The sequence below is a fragment of the Ruditapes philippinarum genome, unplaced genomic scaffold (genome assembly GCF_026571515.1).
Source record: "Ruditapes philippinarum isolate M1 unplaced genomic scaffold, ASM2657151v2 ctg1426_1_1_1_1, whole genome shotgun sequence".
Taxonomy (NCBI): Eukaryota; Metazoa; Mollusca; class Bivalvia; order Venerida; family Veneridae; genus Ruditapes; species Ruditapes philippinarum.
In genome coordinates, this window is record NW_026859550.1 from 20,813 (window position 1) to 45,599 (window position 24,787).

At 33.2% G+C, this 24,787-nt stretch overlaps 1 protein-coding gene across 2 annotated transcripts in view; it reads left to right on the plus strand.

The window, feature by feature from the left end:
- The window catches only part of LOC132756937 (afadin-like), a 70,346-nt gene that overhangs the window by 19,639 nt on the left and 25,920 nt on the right, over window positions 1-24,787 (plus strand). For both annotated transcript variants that reach the window (XM_060748075.1, XM_060748076.1), the window contains exons 5-17: window positions 6,055-6,212; window positions 7,477-7,591; window positions 9,033-9,194; window positions 9,548-9,648; window positions 10,112-10,312; window positions 10,739-10,965; window positions 11,445-11,521; window positions 12,178-12,383; window positions 12,645-12,873; window positions 13,170-13,474; window positions 14,076-14,370; window positions 15,363-15,496; window positions 23,532-23,714. In XM_060748075.1, the coding sequence (XP_060604058.1) occupies window positions 6,055-6,212; window positions 7,477-7,591; window positions 9,033-9,194; window positions 9,548-9,648; window positions 10,112-10,312; window positions 10,739-10,965; window positions 11,445-11,521; window positions 12,178-12,383; window positions 12,645-12,873; window positions 13,170-13,474; window positions 14,076-14,370; window positions 15,363-15,496; window positions 23,532-23,714 (2,393 nt within the window). The remainder of the gene's footprint in view (window positions 1-6,054; window positions 6,213-7,476; window positions 7,592-9,032; window positions 9,195-9,547; window positions 9,649-10,111; window positions 10,313-10,738; window positions 10,966-11,444; window positions 11,522-12,177; window positions 12,384-12,644; window positions 12,874-13,169; window positions 13,475-14,075; window positions 14,371-15,362; window positions 15,497-23,531; window positions 23,715-24,787) is intronic.

The following is a 24,787-nucleotide window of genomic DNA, read 5'->3' on the forward strand; positions in this document are numbered from 1 at the left end:
TTCCTGCATACCTTCTATATAATAATTAAGGTATAAACACTGAATTTCAAAACCTTTTGCTAGTGTAAGGTTTAAGATTACGATAACTTCTTTTTTCAGTATGCATTTTTGTGCACTCCTTGGGGGAAAAAAAAGGCTTGGTATTTTAGTTGTTGCCAGTGAACAGGGCCTAACATGAAAAAATGTAAATTAGTATAATCACTCTAAGCAAGTGTCTAGTGTTACAGTCCAGCTGATAACCTTGTTGGAATGTGGAACAAACAATAGGATAAACAATGTCAAATGTAATTAGCTAAATCGTAGACTTTGAGTGCTCTGTGCTGATAAAATACAAGTGGATTATCTGGTTCACTTTAGCAAGATGGGTGCTAATCTTGATGGTTCACAAAGATTTTATTTACTGTATTTGATATAGATTCTTAAGTACCACTTGACTTTATTGCTGCAGAGTTCTTTATATGACTATTGTGGAAAGTTTCAAAGTTTTTGAAGTTTAAACCTAAAGGAAGGTTTGAATCTGTATTTAACAGGTTTACCCCTCTGGTGGATCTGAATGTTTACTTGACAGGTTTAAACCTTGGATGGGTTTTAATTTGTTTTGTTTTTTACTACAAGTTTGTCTGAATGATTACTGAACAGGATTGAACCTCAGGAGTGTCCAAGTATTACTCGATAGGTTAACACTACTAGTGGGTCTGAATGTTTACTCCTTGGAAGGATTTGAATGTTTATTGAACAGGTTTAAACCTTTAGAGGTCTGAATTTTTTCAGGTTTAAACTTTGGGAGGGTCTGAATGTAAAGGCAAGCAGTTTAGAATTTTTAAAGGCTCTGAAATTTTTCAGGTTTAAACTTCAGAAAGGTTTGGATGGCAATGCAACAGGTTTAAACCTCAGGATGTTTATATGACAAATTTAATCCTTTAAAAAACTCCAGTGTCAGATTTGAGTCTCAAGGGAAGCACAATTCATGTACATGTGATATTATTATTTTCAGATTTATAAGATATAATCACACAATTATTAGGTCATATCCCACAGCCATTTTACTATCGTGATAATCTAAAATTACTTCTAGAGAACATCAGTCTGAGATCATATTTGGAAACAATGATTGCATGGGTAGAAGTCGTTAACTTTTGATAACTGTCTACTCACTCAATTCTGAGACACAATTGTAATATAGGGCCATGCAAAAAGTAACAAAGTTGATGTCTTACTGGATCTTCTTCTATTTTTATATTACAAAATATGGTGATAAATTGATATAAATACTTGTGAAAGTGAATTAAGGTATAACCATCTAACGAGCACAAATTGACAACATAGTTCGCATATATACTTTAAAGGAAACCTGTGTCAAACTTGACTGTATGGAAATCAAATAATGCCCACTTTTCTTAATTATTAATAAACATACTCGTATTAATATTCTATTTTCCCACCATTTAAAGTTAATGCTTTTAAGGAAAGGCATTTTACTGTATTAATAAGTATATTATTGTTATTGTTTAGCATGTAATAGACTTTTTAATGAATATTTAACAGTTGCTGTCTTTATGATAGTTAACCAGGTTTTCCGAAGATCACGGGCGGGCGGGCGTAAACAATTTCTTCTGTGCGCAACTCCTCCTACATTTCTCAACGGATTTTGACCAAACTTTCACAGAAGCTTTGTCATCAAGTGCCCTGGCGCATATTGTCGGGGTTTTGCGATTAGATAATATTTGACCTAATTATGGCCCTTTGTTTTTTTTCCTTATATAAAATATATAGTGAACAATTTCTTCTGTGCGCAACTCCTCCTACATTTCTCAACAGATTTTGACCAAACTTTCTCAGAAGCTTTGTCATCAAGTGCCCTGACACATATTGCCAGGGTTTTGCAATTCATGAATTGGTATATATTTGACCTAATTATGGCCCTTTGTTTTTTTTCCTTATATAGAATATATAGTGAACAATTTCTTCTGTGCGCAACTCCTCCTACATTTCTCAACGGATTTTGACCAACCTTTCTTAGAAGCTTTGTTATCATATTGTCAGGGTTTTGTGATTGGATAATATTTGACCGAATTATGGCCCTTTGTATATTTTTTCCTTATACAGAATATATAGAGAACAATTTCTTCTGTGCTCAACTCCTCCTACATTTCTCAACGGATTTTGACCAAACTTTCTTAGAAGCTTTGTTTTCAAGTGCCTGGCACATATTGTCGGGGTTTTGTGATTGGATAATATTTGACCGAATTATGGCCCTTTGTATATTTTTTCCTTATACAGAATATATAGTGAACAATTTCTACAGTGCGCAACTTCTCCTACATTTCTCAATGGATTTTGACCAAACTTTCACAGAAGCTTTGTCATCAAGTGCCCTGGCGCTCACTAAATTCCCATGTTTCTTCCAAGACATCATTCAAGTATTTTTATGCCACCGCAGCATCTGCGATGCGGTGGCATATAGCGATTCACCTGTGTGTGTGTGTGTTTGTGTGTGTGTTTGTGTGTGTGTTATATAGATTATATAGTGAACTTAAAAAATCTTCTTGTGAAAAACCACTAGTCCAATTTCAACCAAACTTGGCAGGATTGTTCCTTGGGTGAAGGGCTTCCAAAGTTGTTCAAAGAATTTCATTCCATGCAGAAATCTGGTTGCCATGGCAACCAAAAGGAATTATAAGAATAAATTTAAAAAATCTTCTTGTAAAGACCCAAAAGGCCTAGAGCTTAGATATTTTGCATAAGGCATTGTCTGGTAGACCTCTAACAAGATTGTTCAAATTATAGCCCTGGGGTCAAAATTGGCCCCGCCCCGGGGGTCATTGATTTTCACTATGTACATATAGTAAAAACTTAAAATACCTTCTTGTAAAGACCCAAAAGGCCTAGAGCTTAGATATTTTGCATAAGGCATCATCTGGTAGACCCTTACCAAGATTGTTCAAATTATAGCCCTTGGGTCAAAATCGGCCCCGCCCCGGGGTCATTGATTTTCGCTATATGTACATATAGTAAAAACTTAAAACACCTTCTTGAAAAGACCCAAAAGGCCTAGAGCTTAGATATTTTGCATAAGGCATTGTCTGGTAGACCTTTACCCATATTGTTCAAATTATAGCCCTGGGGTCAAAATCGGTCCCGCCCCAGGGGTCATTGGTTTTCCTTATATGTATATAGTAAAAACTTAAAAAAAATTCTTCTAGCAATTGACAAAATTTTAATGCTAGAGGTAAGATATTTTGCATGAAACATTGTGTTGTAAACCTCTAGCAAGATTGTTAAAATTATAGCCCTGGGGTCAAAATTGGTTCCGCCCCTGGGGTCATTGATTTTCATTATGTACATATAGTGGAGAAAAAAAATTTTGTCTGAAGGTTCAAGGCATAGAGCTTTGATGTTTGATATATAATATCATCTAAAGCCAAAGGTCCTCTATCAAAGTTGTTCAAATGTCAAAAATTGGCCCTGCCCGGGGGCAGTGATTCTCATTATGTACACATAGTAAAAACAGAAAATAAAACAAATGTTTTCTGAATGGGAGAAAGTTATCGCTTAGATATTTGACTTGAAATGTTGTTTTTTGGAGAGGTATCAAGATTGTTATTAAACCCTTGGGTCAAAATTATGCCTTGCCCAAGGGGACAGTGACCTACTTTCTTGTCCTTTGATGTACAGCTATGAAATTTGAACCATGCGGTGGCATAGCATTTTTCTCAAATGCAATCTTGTTTTAAAATTGTGAACATACTTTTCTTGATATCGCACAAAACACCACACGCCAATATTGTTGACAAAAGAAAATGACAAGAGACGCAAAAATGCAAAAATTAAGCAAAAATAAAGTACTGTTTACCTTTCTAAAACATTTGGGAAAAAAAGGTGAATAGACAACATAAAATTTCTCAATCATTTTTGTTTGAGGAATATTAAAAAAGCCATAATTCCTCCTAAAAGTTCAATTAAAAACAAATGCCCCTTCATGACAAAGCTTCTGTGAAATATTTTGCTGAAAACCTGGTTGCATCGCATTGCGATGTTCCTTGTTTTTTTATTGGTTAATCTAATTATGCCATAGTTTATATCTGTCCAAAAGTGTCCATTTTGGATACAGTCCTTTCATGGGAACTATTAAGGTAGAATATTTTCCTAATGGACATGAGGGTAATTTGTCAGTATTTAATTAGAGCAGACACTTTCTCTGTTCTATACTGTCTATAAAAGGTTGGATATGGGAACTAAAATTGTTATAAAGCGGGTCATAAAGGTATCACATAGACTGGACAAAATGTCCCCGAGGCTGTCTCTGTTACATTGATGGATGTGTAGATAGTAAAAACAAGTGGACAGCCGTTGTCATTTTTACACTCATTGACTCTCTATTACACACCATAGCTTTACACTCCATATACATGATATACACCGATTATAAACTGTCTCGAAAAATGTATTGATTAAGGGGAGATAAATTTAACTTTTCTTGTTTTTTTAGGATAAAAATTTCCAAAAATAACTTTAAAAGTTTAGTTAGTAATACTTAAAATTTAAAGCTAAGCAAGAAAATCTTACCGGTTTATTTCATTTAATATTGTTTGTAGAATTAATTAAGATTTTAATGGATATGTATATTAGATAAAAATATTAAAAAATGAAATGCAATTTTATTTATGAACATTTTGCTTTGTTTACACTTTTAAGTTTGTGGTTAGAAAGACTGACTAATAGTGTTGCAATTTTGTTACACTGAACTGGATTTGAAAATTTGTCACATGACACTTTTTGTTGTAACAAATTTTAAGAAAATAAAGGTGAATTAGATAGTAATACTCAGGTTACTTTTTGGTCTATAAAAAAAGGAAAAAAATAAAAATATGATTTATATGTATTTTATTTTCTCTCACTGGCTGTTGTTTTGTTGTTGGTTTTCCCCCCAAATTTTGAAAGGTTTGTTTATTTTTTAAATTGCCAGGCTAATAAATGTGAAACACCTATAAAGTGAAACCTCATAATGTAAAACTGAAGGGTAATTCAATCTCTCTATGATAAATAATCCCCATTAAACATATTACTGTGTAAAGCATATATATGTATGACACACACACACACACACACTTACAAAGTATAAATAATTTAAGAAGTATGTATAGGCTGTAATAATTTGAAATGTTACACCATTAGACAGGTGGATATGCTTTACTTGATTCAGGTTTACTTTAAACTGTTAGCATTTATGACAACTTGTGGGGGGCCGTCTCAAAGTGTACTTTCATGAAGTTCATTATTGGGTATAAATAAAACTGAAAGTGTTGAAATGATGGACTGATTTAAGAAAAAAGTTTTACTTATTTCAAAATATGATTGTTTTAAGAAGACAGTGTTTAAAGCAGAATTTGCTTGACATTGTGCTTTTTAATGATGAAGCTTTAAAATTTGTTTTGGGTACATGAGTACAGTACAACAGTTTATTTGATTTCTCTCGAGTGATATTTAAAGATTTAAGAAAAATGATCATTTCAAATTACAAGTAGATGGCGACTGTTGAACGTTTAAGAAGTTTTTATTATGATTTTAGAGAAATAAGGTTTGGAATCACATGCACAACAGTAAAGTCAAGGTCACATTGACTAACCATGTTCTTAAATACGGAAACATGTATCATTCTGCCCCTTGTGACTAAGGGGTTGCCTTTATGGGTTGAGGCATTAAAACTGAAGCCACCAATTAACCCAGCATGATCGTAAGAGGCAACAAAATGGGTTTGAATGACAGGAATTTATGCATCTCTAAGCTCCAGCAGGTGAGATGGTTTTAACCCCTGGTGTTGCTAAAAGTTGGTAACAACACCTGTTTTGGCATCATATGACCTAAATTGTGTTTGTACACCATAAGCAAACAAACAATCAAACATACAAGGTATCATTCTGATATGCTCAGTCATTAAAAGAGCATTATTCATTCATTGTCTCATTGGATGTTGAATTGTATTTAGTGAAGGATAAAGTAAGGCACTTTACCTTATTTGTTTTACTGACATCTTAATCTTCCGCCATTTTTCAGGGGGTACATTGAAGATCTATGGTGAGACTTTGAAGCCAGATGTGCCATATAAAACACTGTTACTGTCGACAGCAGATACAGTAAAACATGTCATCAAAGAAGCGATGGAGAAATATGATGTTGATACTGAAGATACTTCACAGTTTGTACTTGTCGAGGTGAGTTACGTCATTTCAAAAAAAAATCTGCTATTTTGTGTTATTACTTTCATACCCCACTTTCATTCACTAGATTGAATAATGAATTTATATCAAGAGATTTATTTTGTGAGTTTTGTATTGATTAAGGGTGTCAGATGGACATACTCATAATAAAATCTGAAAGATGATACTGCAATTTTACCCACCATCATAACAGTCCTTTGCATTCACAAGAACTGTAAAATGTTAAATTATTGTTAAATTATTATATGAGAAAATGGCTGATAAGTGTTGTGGAGTTTTTATGAACCAATTTGCTTAGTAAATCTAATACTTTTACCTTAAAGTACTTTTCATTCGAATGTGAAAGAAATAAAAAAAAGTGTTACCTTCCTTTGAGTAACTGATAAACTACCTATTTGAGTTTTTAGAATGATTTATGTAGTTCAAATTATGTAATAAATTTGGCTAGACAGTAAATTACAATTTCACTTTGAAGCATACATTGTGAATAAAAAATACATCAGCAAGTTAAATTTAGCAAACTGTAAATAACAATTTAAATATCATTTGTTACCAGAGCAGCAGCATACATCTCATGTGTTAACAAAAAAAATAATGTTTGTGATGTGCCTGAGTAAGTAAATGTCACCGACCCCATCATAACACTAAGGCATTTAAATCCAGCAAGGTGAAATGAAATCTTTCATGACTGTATAGAAGCTGTGCAGCTAGCTTATGGAAGGTTGTTGGCTCTAGTATGAAGTCACCTTGCACATTAAAAATAATGCTTGGAAAGGCATCAGTGAGCTGTTCCTTCACTTACTTATGCAGGAGTTGCACAGGTGCCGACTTATGACTGATAAAATATATAGATGGGGCACCTTAGGTATTCATTTGGCAGTAAAGCTGTAATGCTGCATTATTACTTTTTAATACAGAGGCTGTGCGAACTATTAAAGTAAATTTAAAGTTAAAAAGGCACATTATGACACTGACATTATTAGGGTGATTGGAAACACAGGCCAAAACAATAAAGTTATATGGGTATACACTTTCTCTGGATTTAAGAATATTTGGGTTTTTCCCAGCTATTACGTAGGTACAAACAAACTTTTACAGTAAAAGCTTAGAAAATAAGCGAAACAGGTTGAAGGGTAGTGCAGCGTAAAGCTATAAAGGTAAAAGTTAGTTTGTACCTACTGATTTGATTAGCTTGGAAAAACCCGCTTTGCAGAGTTCCGGATAACATCTATTGTATGGATTTTCATTATGATTTCAGGTGCTGGTACCACCAGGGGAAAGAGAATATCACGGAGGTACAATAGGCGAGGAAAGGATAATGGAAGATGATGAATGCCCGTTAGCTATTGCCATGCAGCATCCGCCTAGCAGAGGTAATGTGAATAATCATGATGTGAAATGTTATATATACATTCCCCATTAAACTGCCACTGTATAAAAGGGCCATGATGGCCCTTCATAAATGAGAGGGTAGTATTATTTAAAAAAAAAAAAGACCTAAATATCTATAAAATTAAAAACTCCAAACTGTCTATAAAAAATCTCCAAAAATACATGTTATCACTTTAAAAGTAGGATTTAAATTTATTATGAATAGAATTATATTAGAAATATGAAACAGGAAGTACATGTGTATAAGGTTGACCTAGATATTCATATTACAGACTCTAGCAGTGATGATAACCCAGGTATTTGTTGTAATTGCTTTATTGCTATGTCATTTGATAGTGTAAATCATATCGTTATAATATATCATTATGACATTTAATCTGCAAAATTTGTATAATGGACTTTTCCTGCTTGTGTTTTTGGATTGTCTATTATAAATCTAAGGGATTTCAGTTCGCAAAATTTGTCAGACTAGTCAGTACACACCTGTTCTAATATACACTAGCATTAACACTGTGCTGTAACTTAATAAGTTTGTTTTTTTCGCTGAGTTTGCACATATGTAATAATACTGTCAAAGTTTGGGTGGAAATGATATATTTAAGTACATTTAAAGAGGGTAGGGGGATTGAAAAACTGATTTTGGCTGGTTTAATATTATTGTGAAAATCTGATTGAGATTCATAACCAAAACAATTTTGAAATTAAAGATGATATTGTTGTACATAGTGTTTAACCCTTAGTATGTTATTTTTTTTTAATAAGCTGATTGATAAAATTTGGTACGTAAAATCTGTAACGAATAAGTGTCTTGTAATTGGATTTGTCTTACGTCAGTGTAGCTTAGGGAAGATTGTGGTTCTATTCTGGAACTACCCATTGTTGAGAAATAATGCCGAGAGTGACACCTTTATAGTTTCTGTATTATTTTAGGTTTTACAACAATTAAATCAAACACTGTTGAATTTGTGGTCACAATTATGAAAAAATTATTGGAAGGATTTTAAGTTTGTATTGAATCAGAATGAAATAACTGTGATGTAGTAATGTGATGTAGTAATTAAATCTGTTTGTATGACATGTAACATATTGCCGTATGCAAAAATCTTGGTACTTCTGTCATATGATACAATGCCATATCATACAAACATTCACGGTGATATTTCTGGTTGAAAATGGAGGCTAAATAATTATAATTTCCAAATTTAAAAAACTGTTTAAAGTTTCCAATTTAATTTTGGAAGCAAAGTGAGAAAATTAAAAAGGAAATTGACGGTTAGGCATAATTTATATGGCTTTTTATGAAAAACACCATTGTAGTTTCCCAGTAAGAAAGGCATGGGTTGTTGCCCCAAAAAAGTTTAAAAACCCTATGTCACAATATATTATAACTTTTGATCATTTTTTATGTATTATGTGATTTAGGAATGTTGATGTTCCAATTGAAGAGGAAGAATGTGGATATGATAAAGCCCAAATATAAGAGACAACGGGCGGTATCCCATGAAGATCTACGATCCACACAGGCACCTAGTAGCCAGCAAACCCCACCTAATAAATTACCTTTCTTGGTGGAATTAAATCCAGGTATTTAAAAATGAATACATGATAGTACAGTGGAACCTTGCTAATCTTAAACCCATCTTTTACAGAATTGAGAAAAAATGGAAAATGGTTCAATTTTAAGTTGAGAGAAAAGTTATTTTCCCCTTAAATATGTTTAATTATGCAAGTGTTGATGTATATGAATATGAAGAACTTGCATACACGATTATGTCTCTCAGGCTTGATTAATAGCCAGAAAAAAATTGCAATCTTTCATCAGCTTGTTTATAAAATGCACTTTTCATTTTTTTTGATGCATTAATTTATATTATATTACTTGTGTTGTTGTATTAAATGTCATGCATGTAAATGCTGGGGGTAATTTATCATTTCAGATGGTACAGAGAATTTGAAAGGTAAAGTACATAGGTTACATTTAGATGTTACAGAAGTTGGCCGTGAAAAACCACCATCCACAAATGGACAGTATTTACAAGTAAGCAAGATGATTAATATAATAAATTATGAATTGTGAGATCGTAAATTTTAAGCTTTGTTTACATTGTTTTTTTGTTTTTGAAAAATGAGAATCATAGAGGTATATGCTGAATGTGTTTAACACTCAAGTTTTGTTTGGGTGGGCGTATAGTTAAGTGGGTTTGCTTTGCAGATAAATACTTCTTTAAAACTTTTCTGAGGTAACTTGTATTCTTGTCACAGGTTTTGAGTACAGTATTCTTGTCACATGTTTTTAATACAGTTATAATTAATACAGTTTAAAATAATAAATTTTTGAATAATCAAGTTTTAACTGCATAATAATAAGTACATTGCAGATTAATAAATAATTGCAATCTCTTGTACAGAATACGGTACCCTTTGAGTTTAAAAGAATGTAAACAATTTTTATTGTCATCAAAAAATTTAAAAAATAAATAGATTTTATTGTTTAATTTTAGTTATATGGTCCAAACATACAGTCTCGGCATTGTGTAATAGCTCACACCAGTGATGTAGTGACGGTTACCCCAACCAGTCGCGAGTCCGAGACATACGTTAACAACCAGCGCATTCAAGAGACTACAATGCTTCAGCACGGAATGACGGTCAAATTCGGCAAACAGAATGCATTTAGATTTTTCGATCCTGCTTGGGAAGAGGTAGACAGCTTAAATTATGTCATTACTGCAATTTTTTGTCAAATTTTCACTGTACTTTATTTAATGGAAAAAATTTACTGTTGATGAATGTTTCATTGATAATTTAGCTTATAGTATACTGCCAGACCAACTGCACACCAATTCAGTTTGATTAGGCTTAATTCTGTCATACAACTAATTTCTAATCTTAAAATTTCGTCAAGCTACACTGAAAATTGTAAATGGATTCTTCCAAATTGGGAATTTGAAAAACCCACTCAATAAATTCAGCAGGAAAATGTTATTGCAAACTTCTCCCATGTTGGCATTCATTTTAACTTCTATAATTTAGATTGCTATTTCAGTTTATTAGAATACTAGAGTTTTTAAATCATTTTGAATTATCCTATGTATTCAGATATTTAGTATGATAATCTAACATTACAGAAAATGAGAAGAGGCGGGATGCCTCAGGAATTAGCACAGAGACAAGCAACAGCCCCACCCTTCCCTAACCGTCCACAGGAAACAAATTTTGATATGGATGGTCGTGTAGAGACGACGGACGGTGTTCGGCCTCAGCAGCCACAGAGACAAGAAAGTCGACAAAGCGGTCACAGTAGTTTACAGGGCAGCAGTGTTCATGGAAGCAGTCATGATGATATGCCAAGAGCGTAAGTTTTTGATTGTTTATAGATTTTTTATCACTCGACATCATTTGCTTTCTATGCAATATAACTTTGATGTATCACATTGTATCATTTTATCACATTACCCTTCCACTTTTCCGACTCTGTAAAAATGGTATTGCATAGCTGTGGATATATTTTGACATAACATCATTTACTTAAGACACGCTAAATATTAGCTTTACCCTAAGGAGCATCAATGAAAAAACGATTCTTTTTCACTTGAACAGTCTTTATTTTGGGTATGTGATAAATAGAATATCATATTTGTGTAAGTTCATTTCTAAATTCTTTGAACTTGTTGATAAAATAATTTAATACTTGCCATAGGCTGGCATAATATAATTTTATTCAACTTAATCAATAAATTCAGTATTGAACTTACTCTCATTCAATATCCTCTATTTATTCAGTTTTGGTGCAAAATTACGCTTGGTTACCTTTCTTTTCTGTATTTGTTTCAGTTCACCTCGTGAAAGTCGACCTGACGGCACCAAGTTTGAAGATGCATTACCAGCTAGTTTAGAGTTTAGAGATGACAGTATGTACTCTTTCGTTATTATTACGAAGTTTTTACCCTTAACCTGCTGAATTTCTTGAATGGATTGCCCAGTTTTTGGAATTGTCCATTGTTAATTTTTAGGGATACCGGGATGAAAATTTGAAGTTTGTCAGATAACAGTTCCTGCAGGTCAACAGTAAAAGCTATATCAGTTTGTCTGTCATCAGTAGAACGTTTTTTTGTAGATTGATAATAGTTATGTCAAAGGACCCAGCTGGAAAGAAAAAAATTTGGTAAATTTTCAATAAAGCTGCAGGAGAATGTGACAAAGTGTTGTTTAACCTGTAAATCTACTGAAAGTAGAAGTTGGTGATTTTAGTGAGATAACAAAGAAATTCTTTAGTGAAACTCTCGTCACATATGACTAAAAGAATATGTTATTTGTATAGATAATGATACATGTTATAGTAAATTGCACAGCTTTTCACACTTGAATGCTATTTTTGTGAGTTTTAATATTTTAAGTGTTTAGTTCCATGGTAGTAATAAAATAAGTTGGGATTTTCTTTTGCATATGAGCTGTTTTTATTGGTAAAATAAAAAAAATCACAAATTATGTATGAAACTATACTAGTTGATTCCACTTTATTTCTAGTTTATTGAATGTAATGTTGTTTGTTTGTATATTCTTCCAGAAGAGAACGATTTTCTGAGTACAGTTATTCTTGACACAAATGCTTCTGCGACACAGTTCAAACTTTCTCCTACCTACACCATGTATCTGGCGGTGAGATTCCGGCTTTCGAGTGCATACAGACCGGAACTCAGTCCGTCCGACAGAGCTCATAAGTTGACGTCAGTTGTTAACAAAATAGCTCAGATGATTCCACAAGCAATACAGGTAAATTGATATTCAATTGGTAAATCTATAAATAATCAATTAGAAGTAGTCAAGTGTGTTGTTTTAAAGACACCCTAATTCTTTGTGTATTCAACTTAGGAGAAAATATAGGATATTTAATATTGTAATATTTTCAAATCTGAAGAAGACTAACGAGAGTCAAAATGGTGTTTACACCTTAAAACTTAACCAGTGTTGCTTGTTTATTCCACTTTCTAAATATTGTATTGTATTCTAATATTTTGTATGTTGATATTCCAGGATAATCGTGATAACCCGGCAACTCTAGCATTCTGGATGGCAAATGCGTCGGAGATCCTGCATTTCTTCAAGCAGGATCATGATATACATTTGTTCAGTCAGGACTCGCAGGAGATGTTAGCCGAGGCCGTTCAGATGGCTTTTCATCACCTAGTACGATGTCTACAGTACGATCTTCAACGCACACTTCCAGCATTCCTCGATGAAAATGATGACGATGGTGAAATAGGTAAACTTTTTCTACCAAATTTATTTTTTATTTTTTTTTTTTTTTTTTTTTTTTTATTTAAAAATGTTTTTAAAAACCCTTTGTTTGGATTTAGGTTTGAAGTAAAAAATCATTTACTGCTAGTTTTGTGTAAACTTTCTTATAAAAAAGTTATAAATTCAGTTGCTACAAAGTTCATTAACACTTTTTGTATAGTGAAACTTCCACCCTTGAAAAATTTTATTTCCAACCAACATATGTCCAATTTAAATTTTTTAAAGCAAAAACTTATTTGGTTTTCATGTCATTTTTTTTAGATGATAGGAGTCGTTATAACAGAAATAAGCCAACTATGATGGACATTTTAGACACGTTGTCGTCGGCCATGAATCTACTGAGACGATGTCGCGTGAACGCTGCACTCACCATTCAACTCTTCTCCCAGTTATTTCACTTTATTAACATGTGGGTGTTTAACATCCTCGTCACAGAGAAAAGATTGAACCTGTGCACCAAGGCATGGGGTGTCAGACTGAAGAGACGTCTAGGGCGTGTAGAGGCCTGGGCCGAGAAACAAGGCCTAGAACTGGCTGCCGATTGCCACCTTTGTAGAATAATTCAGGTAAAGAGTTATAGTACTCTTACCTTGTTGTATAATAGTTCTGTATTTTGAATTACTGGAATATGCCATTGAAATGTCTTTTTTAATGTCATGCAGATTATCGTTAATTTAGCTATATTTATGCTAAAGTTCTTACATGTAATAGGAATAGGGTCATATCAGGATTCATATGGGTTTATTTGAACAGTTGTCTCTGATTCATTTCGTAATTGATGGATAACCCTTTAAATATATGAACATGATTAGTGAGAAAAGTCATTATACAATAGCCAAAATGGCGTAAATTTTGTTGTTTTTTCTATCTCCACTGATATGCGATCAACTTACAGTCATTATTCTAATGTTAATAGAGGAATTTTTGAATTATTAATAGATAAGTTTTTTAAAAAACAACAACTATTTTTCTGACAGAGATTTATTCTGATGTTTAATGCTTTACAATATTTCAACTATTAACAATAGCATCATTTTTCACCAGATCCTGTATTTATCAGAAATTTGTCAACTTGTATACCTTTGTCTTCAAAGATTCATATTACAATTACAAGTTCTAGATTTGTTTGTTTCCAGATGTAATAATGTTATCCTATCCTTGTTTTAGGCTGCTCATTTGCTGCAAGCACCAAAAAGTAGTCCAGATGACATAGCCAACATAAGTTCCACCTGTTTCAAGCTGAACTCCCTTCAATTGCGTGAATTGCTTGAACGTTACCAACCTGAGCCGATGGAGCCCCCAATACCTCACAATCTTATCGACAGAGTCGTGTCTGTGGCAGAGAATATGGCGGATGAGCTGATACGCACAGACGGACGTCAAGTACAATTAGAAGAGGACCAGGATTTACAGCTTCCATTTTTACTTCCTGAAGATGGATATTCTTGTGATACTATTAAAGGTAAGGGGAGCGGTGGCCTAGTGGTTAAGGTGTCTGCCTCTCAACCCAGAGATCATATTTCTTCATATGATACCAGTACTGGTTCGTTCAAGGACTCAAAAGTGATTAATATAATTCGCAAGAACTTGTTTCGCAATTATGCTGAAATAAATATGTTTTTAACCAAAGCTTAACAAAATCTTTTATTTACTTTCAAATTAAAAACTAGAGTCATTGATATGTTCACTTGCATACTGACAGCAGGTGGTTCTACTCAAACACTTGATTGTGATAGAAGCAATACAAAGAAAGATTGATTGTGATAGAAGCAATACAAAGAAAGATAAAAGTTGTCAGCTAAAGACACAGCTAAATAGTACACAAGAGAAGCTGCTAAGTTGTCCACAGGAGAAAAATGTCAAGTTGCCTATGAGAGAATTGTTAAGGTGCAAACTGGATGAACTGTTAAGTTGCCCTCTGGAGAAAGTGCTAAATTACCCTCTAAAGAAAATGCTAAATTTCTCGAATGAAGAAACTGCTAAATTGCTCACTAAAGAAACTGCCAATTTGCACACTGGAGAAATTTATTAAGTTGCCCCATGTTGGCAGCTGGATGAACTGTTAAGTTGCCCATTGGAATAGCTGAAACTTTGCAATATAACCTTAAGTGATTCACTATGACTTAAAAACAATAATAAAGTATACTAAGGGAGGCTATTATATCATATCAAAATGCTCTCTAGCTTAGGGTTATTTCCCTTTATACATTAATTGGCTGTTATGTGTTGAGGATTTTTACTTTTTATGATATGTATAATTTCATAAAAAATAATGAAAAATAATAAAAAATTGATTTAAAGTTTGGGTGAAGAAGACAATGTTTTGTTGAGCTGAGTCAAAGATGTTTAAAGGTCAACATAACCTTGGTTGCATATTTATAAATATTCGAATCGCTAACAAAGGTTTTGAGTATACATGTTCAAAGATATTAATTCCCTAAATTTACTTCCCAGGTGTTCCAAATGGATTGGCGGATTTCATTGAGCCATTGACAAGGGCTGGTCTATGTCGAATGGCACACCAACCACAGGCCAGTGGTCTCTGGACTGTGTACATGTCGGACGACGAGTCATCACAAATAATTGAGGTAAGAATCAGCTTTGTTTGTGTTATTGAAGCTTTGTGATATTGAAGCTTTGTGATATTGAAGCTTTGTATTATTGAAGCTTTGTGATATTGAAGCTTTGTGATATTGAAGCTTTGTGTTATTGAAGCTTTGTGTTATTGAAGCTTTGTGATATTGAAGATTTGTAATATTGATTGTGATACTGATATGGAAGTTAACCAATCAATAAATATGCAATTTAAGTTAACAAAGTGCAGTGATATTTAAGTAAATCATGATAATGAGTCACTAGGGATTAGCACTTATTGAAACGTTTGATCCCAAAGAAAATTTATAAAAATAGTAATGGAGAGTATGAATCTCGGAATAAAATCAATAAGCTTAATGCAAGGGAGAAATTTTTTTAAGTTAAAATTATTTATTTACAACATTTAGTTTAATGTATTTTCAAACTGAAATAGATTGGGTATTATTGTATGATTATGCTCCAGCTTTTTGCAAAGCTGGCCCCTCAATCCCTGAATATTTACAGTTTTCTGTCAGGTATAAGTTAGGTAATTTAGCATCTGAATGTCCCTGACAGGGCAGGTAATTGGCCAGCGGCTTGTTGGTAGGCCTTCTGTTCTGCTTGGGTGGAAGTAAGGGTAACAAATATTTGTACGCAATCAAATAAGACTGCAATGTTTGTCATGCCATGCATAATTATTAAAGATAATTATTAATCTCTAGACCTTAAAGTAATGATATTAATCAAAAAATATTTTCTTTTCCCGTTTATCCAATAGTGTAATATACAAATTTTATCTTGACTGTCAATGTGTTGTAATAGATTTGTGTTAAACTATTAAAATGTTTCATTACTGAACAATGTTAGGTACTCTAGGTATGTGATGTAATGTTAAAACACAGCATGTATTTGTGCACTCTTGGCTGATTTATTTCCTCAATAAACTGTCAAATGAAATAACATGTACCATGTACAATGTTCAGCATGACATATCAATTCATGATGATATGTTTAAAGCAGTATGGTCGCAGCAGTGTGCATAATTATTTAGATATTTACTCCAATGAATTTATGTAATGGATTTGACCGGTTTGTGATTTAGACTGGTCCATTCAAAGATTTAAGAGATTTCAGTATTAAAAAACAAAATTTTAGCTAGCAACAGTAGAGTTTGTGGTCGAACTCGGTGTCGTAAATAGGTATGACAGGTCATAAAAAAATCAGGCTACTACAAAATCGCTTTGAAGTTTGTTTACGGCAAAATCGCTCATCCGAAGGTGACTTCTTCGCCCTAGTTGCCCCCTAGCTCAAGCCCTGGGACTGCATAGATGTCCAGGCTGGCCTGACTGTAAAGTGGCTGAGCTGGATCATTTTCGGTTCCAGCAGGTTAAGGGTTAACTAAAAATGAATAGTTTTTGTTCTTTATGTAATTCTTTATGTGTAACTGCTGAGTGTGAAAAATAGAATTTATCTTGTATGTTCAGTAACAATTATGGAAGTTTAAAGCGGTTAAGTTTGTTTATATGTACTTATTCTTGTACCTGTAACCTCTGATTACTATTCCAACGCGTGAGCCACTCTGCCTAGCCACCACATTCTTGCACCTGTAACCTTGGATTACTAGTCCGATATGTTTACCACTCGGCCATGCTGCCACTTTCTTGCACCTGTTACAGGTTGAATATGATTAGAACTTCATTCGATGAAACTTTTGCTATGTGTAACTGACAGTTTTACACTTGTATGAACTATGTTGTAAGCCATGTTTCATGCCGCATTTCGAAACTTGATTGTTTAAATAAGATTGTGTGGAGAAGGACATTAATTGTTTTAATGATAATTTACCTGGAGATGTTGTGACATCGTGCGGAATATTTGAGGCGCTTTTATTGATTACTTTCGGTCCCTTTTGATTTATGATATTAAACAGCATTGATTAATGTGATACTGTGCTAAATTACTTGTGAAACATGTCTTTTTCACATTAATATTGGATTTACCTGGGATATTTAACACTCGGAATTATCTGGAATTAAATGCATCAGTAGATGCATCAGGAGAAAATATCTTTCTTTTTTTCATGTGAACAAATAATCAAGAAATTTTATGTTAAAGAAAAAAAAGGAGTTGTAATATGATTTGATTGAAAATAATATTAAAAAAAAGCACCATATGTTTTGTTATCGCAAGTAACTTGGTCCATTTCCCGGAGGCTTTTTACAAGAAGTACATGTACATGCATTTATCAGTTGGAGCAAACAATTAACCTTTAATTACTTGACCTCTTTGACTGACCTTTGACATCCTTTTACTTAATGCATCGTTAATTTTTTATATTCTTTACGAGATTTGTTGTTCTGGTAAAGAATTTCTTTGAATTTGAAAACTAGATTTTTTTTTGATTTTTTTTTTGCATATCTGAAGGCTTGGTTATTATTATAGACAAAATGAAATTAATATGATCAGATGGGTGGAATACCTAGATCATTAAATTTATATTATAGTAATAGTAGACAAATTGTAATAAGATATTAACAGCTGTATATGGTAACAATCTGTTGGAGGAAATATCAGATCTATGAGTTATCACGTTACACAGGCTTGGAGCACATATATAGATGTATTGTAAAACTAGGTAAATTTGTAAGAGTATTATTTTAAGCCTGTGCAATTGCTTGGAAAATTGTCATCGACTTAAGAATTATACATCCAGTAAATAAAAGGCACCTGTTTCAGTTGTAGGTTTTATTGCGGTTTGACTGCAAGACTGTTATAAGTCCTTCTTTATTTCATATAAGTTACTGCAGTTTTGCAGTCAACCCTAGTTATATTGTTGAGCAATATTGTCTTAAGTTTGAAAAATCTTGGAATCTGTCAAGTCCCTAAGTGTTTAGCCATCTTAAGTTTAAGTAAAATAGGCTATTATTATTTTTATTGATACCTTCAACAGGTTCACAAGTTCAAGAGATTTGAGTTAAACTGTATTTACAATCCATTTTGTAAAAAGAGTAAATAACAATCTCTACGGAGTGACACACTTTTTGAGATATAATTTTCTATTTTTGCTGAGAGGTATGACTTTTGAGAGGTTTAATTCATGTTTTTTGTCATTTTAGAGATTAAATATAATTATTGGCTTTTGAGAGGTTAAAAGAAGTGTTATTTTGGAAAAAATTGTTATTGTTGTTGTGAGAGGTAATTGCTTCGCAGAGGGTCGCTTTTTTGAGGTTGAACTGTATTTTGATTATTTTCACTGGTATTTGAGATATGTGTTGCTATACAATTTTTATGACATTTGATCAGAGAATACTGTACAAGTTTTTTGTACCATTAACTAATCAATTAGGTATCAATAAATGGATAGTGTGTGATTGTTGCCATGGAATACTAGTGTAAGTTGTGAAATAAATAATTAACATATACTGATCTAATGTAAAGTGATAGTACATGTATAGCTGTTTGCCAATACGTTACACTGTGTTTTATATATGTTGCTAAGCGATGAAAGTGTATACCAGATAATACCTTTAATGGTTCCAAGAATGGAAAAATTACTGATAAAAGCAGATTTTTTTATTCTACCTTCATCTTTTTCTTTTTTTTTTCAACGTTTAATTTTGCTCTGATGTGTGCTAAATAGTGTCTGTGTGCGACTGATGAAGAGGGATTTGAGGATTTAAAAATGAATTAAATAAGAATGAAATTTAGTTTTGAAATAGTTTTTGGACAAGTGATACAAATATATATGATTCTTTAAGAAGTGAAAAAATATGGAAAAATTGTGTTCGAGCACACTGGATAATAGTGGAACACATCAATTGTAAAGCTGATATTTAGCAATGAAGAATGTGTGCAGCACGAAGGTCAGGGAAAAATGTCGATCCGTAACGAAACCTCCAGAGCCCAAGCTTTTCACGTTTGTCAATGCCCATGTTGCTGCTGTTCTGAAAAAACAAAGAGTATGGTTAATTTATTATTAAAATTTTCATGCAGGCATTGATTAGTGAAAAAATTATTAATTTTAAATGCTGTTCATTATGCAAGATATGTTGTAAGAGATTAAAGCCCTATTTTTCATGAGTAAGTTTTTTTATACCTTCACAAATAATACAATTTTCATAAATAACTACATTAATTCAACAGTAATATATAAAATGGCATCATTGACTTAAGCTATAGAAATAACACCAAAATAAATTTTTCAAATGAGATTTTTTAATATTATTATTTTATACTATTATCTAGTGACTTTTATAAGTTAAGATAATTTATTAGTATTAACTAGACTTTCTCTTTATGAATAATATATTTATACCCCCGCACAACAAAGTTGTAAGGGGGGTATACTGGAATCAGCTTGTCCGTCCGTCCGGCCGTCGGTTTTTTCTTGTCCGCCCAATAACTTAAGATTCCTTTGACCCTTAGTCTTCATATTTGGCATGGAGGTTAGTCATGATTAGTAGATGACCCCTATTGATTTTGAGGTCACTAGGTCAAAGGTCAAGGTCACAGGGGTCTTGACTTCAAAAAGCTTGTCCGCCCAATAACTTAAGATTCCTTTAACTTACAGTTTTCATATTTGGCATGCAGGTTAGTCATGATTAGTAGATGACCCCTATTGATTTTGAGGTCACTAGGTCAAAGGTCAAGGTCACAGGGGTCTTGACTTTAAAAAGCTTGTCCACCCAATAACTTAAGATTCCTATGACCCATAGTCTTCATATTTGGCATGGAGGTTAGTCCTGATTAGTAGATGACCCCTATTGACTTTGAGGTCACCAGGTCAAAGGTCAAGGTCACAGGGGCCTTGACTTCAAAAAGCTTGTCCGCCCAATAACTTAAGATTCCTTTGACCCACAGTCTTCATATTTGGCATAAATGTTGATCATGATAAGTAGATGACCCCTATAGACTTTGAGGTCACCAGGTCAAAGGTCAAGGTCACAGGGGCCTTGACTTCAAAAAGCTTGTCCGCCCAATAACTTAAGATTCCTTTGACCCACAGTCTTCATATTTGGTATGCAGGTTAGTCATGATTAGTAGATGACCCCTATTGACTTTGAGGTCACCAGGTCAAGGTCACAGGGGCCTTGACTTCAAAAAGCTTGTCTGCCCAATAACTTAAGATTCCTTTGACCCACTGTCTTCATATTTGGCATGGAGGTTAGTCATGATTAGTAGATGACCCCTTTTGATTTTGAGGTCACTGGATCAAAGGTCAAGGTCATAGGGACTTTGACTTCAAAAAGTATGTCCACCCATTAACTTAAGATTCCTTTGACCAACAGTCTTCATATTTGGCATGGATGTTGATCATGACAATAAGGTGACCCCTATTTATTTTGAGGTCACTGGGTCAAAGGTCAAGGTCACCGGGACCTTGACAAAAAAAAGCTTTTCTTCTCAATTGCTAAAGAATGTCCTGTCCGCAATGTATTGATTTTGACATTTTCACATTTGAAGCATGTAGAATACATAACTTAGCAATGTACTGGCTTAGTAACCTCAGATTTGGCAGGGAGGTTGTCCTTGAGCTCTAAATGGCCACTGTTGATTCTGACAAAGTGGTATGCGGGGGTATTCACGCCATGATAGTGGCAGTTCTAGTTGTGTTTGCTTACAAGTAAAATTCTGTTTTAAAAATTCATATTTCAGAAACAAATTCATATTTCAGAAAATAGCATTCCTTTGAAACCTTTAATTGTTTGTTTATTTTTTAAAATTCAGAAGGTTCCTACTTAGATTTGAAGCCCTTGATATTTCCCAGAAAGTCTGCATTTTATGACAAATGTTTCAGTTAATAGGTTCTACATTAATATACTATTACATAGAGATACAAAACCGTGATCTTTGTTTTTCTTTTGCACACAGAAGATAAGTTCTTTGTTTTACAATATTACAAAAACCTTAAGGAGGAAGAAATGTTTTATTTCTTTATGTCATATTAGTTACAACTTTTTTGCACTAAAGTTCTTGATAAACTCTGCATTTCATAGTGATTAAATCCAAAGACCAAAAGCTCTAAATTTAAAAATGAGACACAGGCCATGAGCTCCAAGGTTCACAAAAACCAAGCTCTACATTTTACAGTGACTCATAGGTCATGAGCTCCAAGGTTTACAATGACAGACACAAAGACCAAAAGCTCTACATTTTAACAATGACTCATAGGCCATAAGCTTCAAGGTTTAAACTGACACAAAGACCAAAAGCTCTATATTTTACGGTGACTCATAGGCCATAAGGTCGAAGGTTTAAACTGACACAAAGACCAAAAGCTCTATATTTTATTATGATTGGCCATGAGCTCCAAGGTTTACAAAAACACAAAGACCAAAAGCTTTGTGTTTTACAGTGACTCATAGGCCATGAGCTCCAAGGTTTACAATGACACATAGACCAAAAGCTCTACATTTTACAATGGTTTACAGGCCATGAGCTTCAAAGTTTACAAAATCTCTACATTTACAATGATACATAGACCAGAAGCTCTTTATTTTGAATTGGCACACAGACTATAAGCTCAACATTTACAATGATACAAAGACCAAAAGCTCTTTATTTTGAATTGGCACTCAGACCATTAGCTCTACAATTACAATGATACAAAGAACAAAAGCTCTTTATTTTGAATTGGCACACAGACCATTAGCTCTACATTTACAATGATACATAGACCAGAAGTTTCTTATTTGGCACACAGACCATAAGCTCAACATTTACAATGATACAAAGACCAGAAGCTCTTTATTTTTAATTGGCACACAGACCATAACCTCTACATTTACAGTGATACAAAGACCAAAAACTCTAAACAGACCATGAGCTCTACATTTTTCAATGATACATTAAAGTCTGAATATGTGGAGCTAGTCAAAATAAAATAATACAAAGATCATAAGCTCTATTTTACAAAGACACAAACACCATTAGCTCTATTTCACAAGAACTCAAACAACACACCACCCATTAGCTCTATTTTACTGGAACACAAAGACTATAAGCTTACCATAAATACTAAAATAGGGGCGTCCATGGCTGAATGGTTAAGGTAATTTACTTCAAACCACTTGGCCCTCAATGCAATAGGTTTGAATCCTGCCAGGGACTTTTGATTTTGTTATACTTGTGCCTGACATAATGCATGGAGGGGTTATCCTCCACCAGAAAAGCAGGGAAAATGCCATATGACAATAACAGTGCTGGTTGGTCTTGTAACATAAAACATACAAAATTACACAAACACCATAAGCTCTATTTTACAGTCTGCACATCTCGTATAACTGTGCCATACAGCATACAGATTTAAGTTGGTGACCAAATACACACCTTGTTTTTTTTATTCCATGTGTGTACATTACTATAATTCAGACACTCTCAAATTCAGTTGGATATTGTCCCCAAATTTCTAATTTCTAGAATATAACTAGGATATTTATCTAAGATTCTAATTGCAAAAATACTATATAATTTGGATATTACCCCAAAATCTAATTGCTATAATATAATTTTGATATTGCCTTGCTATAATATAATTTGGATATTACCTAGGTGGTATACAAAGAGTCTATAAAATTAATGGAGAAATGCTTTAATGGAGAAATGCTTTAATTTAAAGCTCATGATATATGTTGATGTAATTTAAGGATATTGATATATGATTTTATAATTATCTTTTCTACATTCATTAATGCTGCGATATTAATTTGGAAACTCCTGAGGAGCTCGGGAAATTAATTTCAAATTGGCGGTGTTGTTATGGTAACACTTACAAGAACCCAATACTGCAGATGATACCTCTAAACTTCCATGTTAAATATCAGAAGCTATTTGAGCAATCAATACATTGAGGTGGTAGCTTCCATTTAAGGAAAGATAAGAGTGTTTCTTACTAATAAGGCTTATTTGATGAAATAATTGGGCAGTTACAGCAGTCGTTATGTGATGGAAAGTCTTGTAGTTTTGGATTTTATATATAAGCGGTTATGTTCGTAACATACGATGTTTTATACACTGGTACGAAGCTTCATAAACTTTCGTAAATTACAGGAATCGATACGTGATCGGAAAGATCGAATTGCGGATCCACGGCAGCAGGCGCAGCAGCAAGTGGCGCAACAGCAGCAACCACCTCAGGGTCCATCATCGCCAGTTTCAAAAGAGCCGGAAGTCATTGTGGTCAGCTTTAACAAGGTGAAAGGCAGTATGGGGTTGAGCATCGTTGCAGCAAAGGTGAGTGGTACTCTTCGATTTTTAATTAATGTATAATCTAATATTGGAGAGGGGTCAGTACTGTTAATCAGAAATTTTATGGAAGTTTTCAAATTTCTGGTCAAGTGTACTTATATTATGTGTGAATAATTCTAGACCAATTTTAGTTTTAGAAATTAGGTTTTTTGAATAAAAAAAATTTTCTTACAAGTTTTTAAGTTAAATTTTTTCTGCAGTTTTGAAGGTGACAATGAAAATCGATTGTTATGAAGCAGATCTTTGTTTTCAATATACATTTAAATGGTTTATTGCAATGTAATAGCATTCAGTGAATGGATTCATTTATGTAATGGAGAAATGTTTGTTAAGGGAAGTAGTTGAAACAGTTCTGTAAATAATGGGCCAGTAAATAATGGCCAGGAAAATGTTTTTGTAATGTTTCAGTGATCAATACACTATTACTTGATGAATTACCTCTGTTTTAAGCATTTGTTCTATTCATAGGATAGGCAAAGAAGAATAGTTCTTAAGAAATCTGTAAATTTTGTTTGTTTTGTTACTTTGAAACTTGGCAGACTCATTGTATCCCATTGGGTAAATAGTTACTGCTATATGTTTAAATTTGAAGCCATTAAATGAATTTGTATGAAACTATTAAATGAAAAAGTTGTGTTAGACATTCCTCTTTATTTTAAAGATAAAGCTGCAAGTTTCTTGAGTTAAACTACTTTATGTGATTAAAAGTGTAAGTAACCTTTATAAATTTTGATGGAATCATGGCTGTGGTCAAAATTTTCCTTGTTTGATCCCTTAACCTGATGATCATCCTTTGCCATACATGCAGACTGGCTAGGCTCTATATGTAGGTAGCTCTTGTTTGTATGTATCATACAGTCTTAAATATTTAGAATGTTATCATAGATATTTGGAATGAATGGCCCTTGAATAAGCCTTAAAAATATTCTGGGGTCAGGGTCATGGTCACCAAGGCTAAAAATAGATTTTCCTACTTTTGTTGGGTGATATATATATAGGGCACCATAGCCCTCTTATTTCAATTGATAATAACTTCCTTTACTACAGAATATTTAATT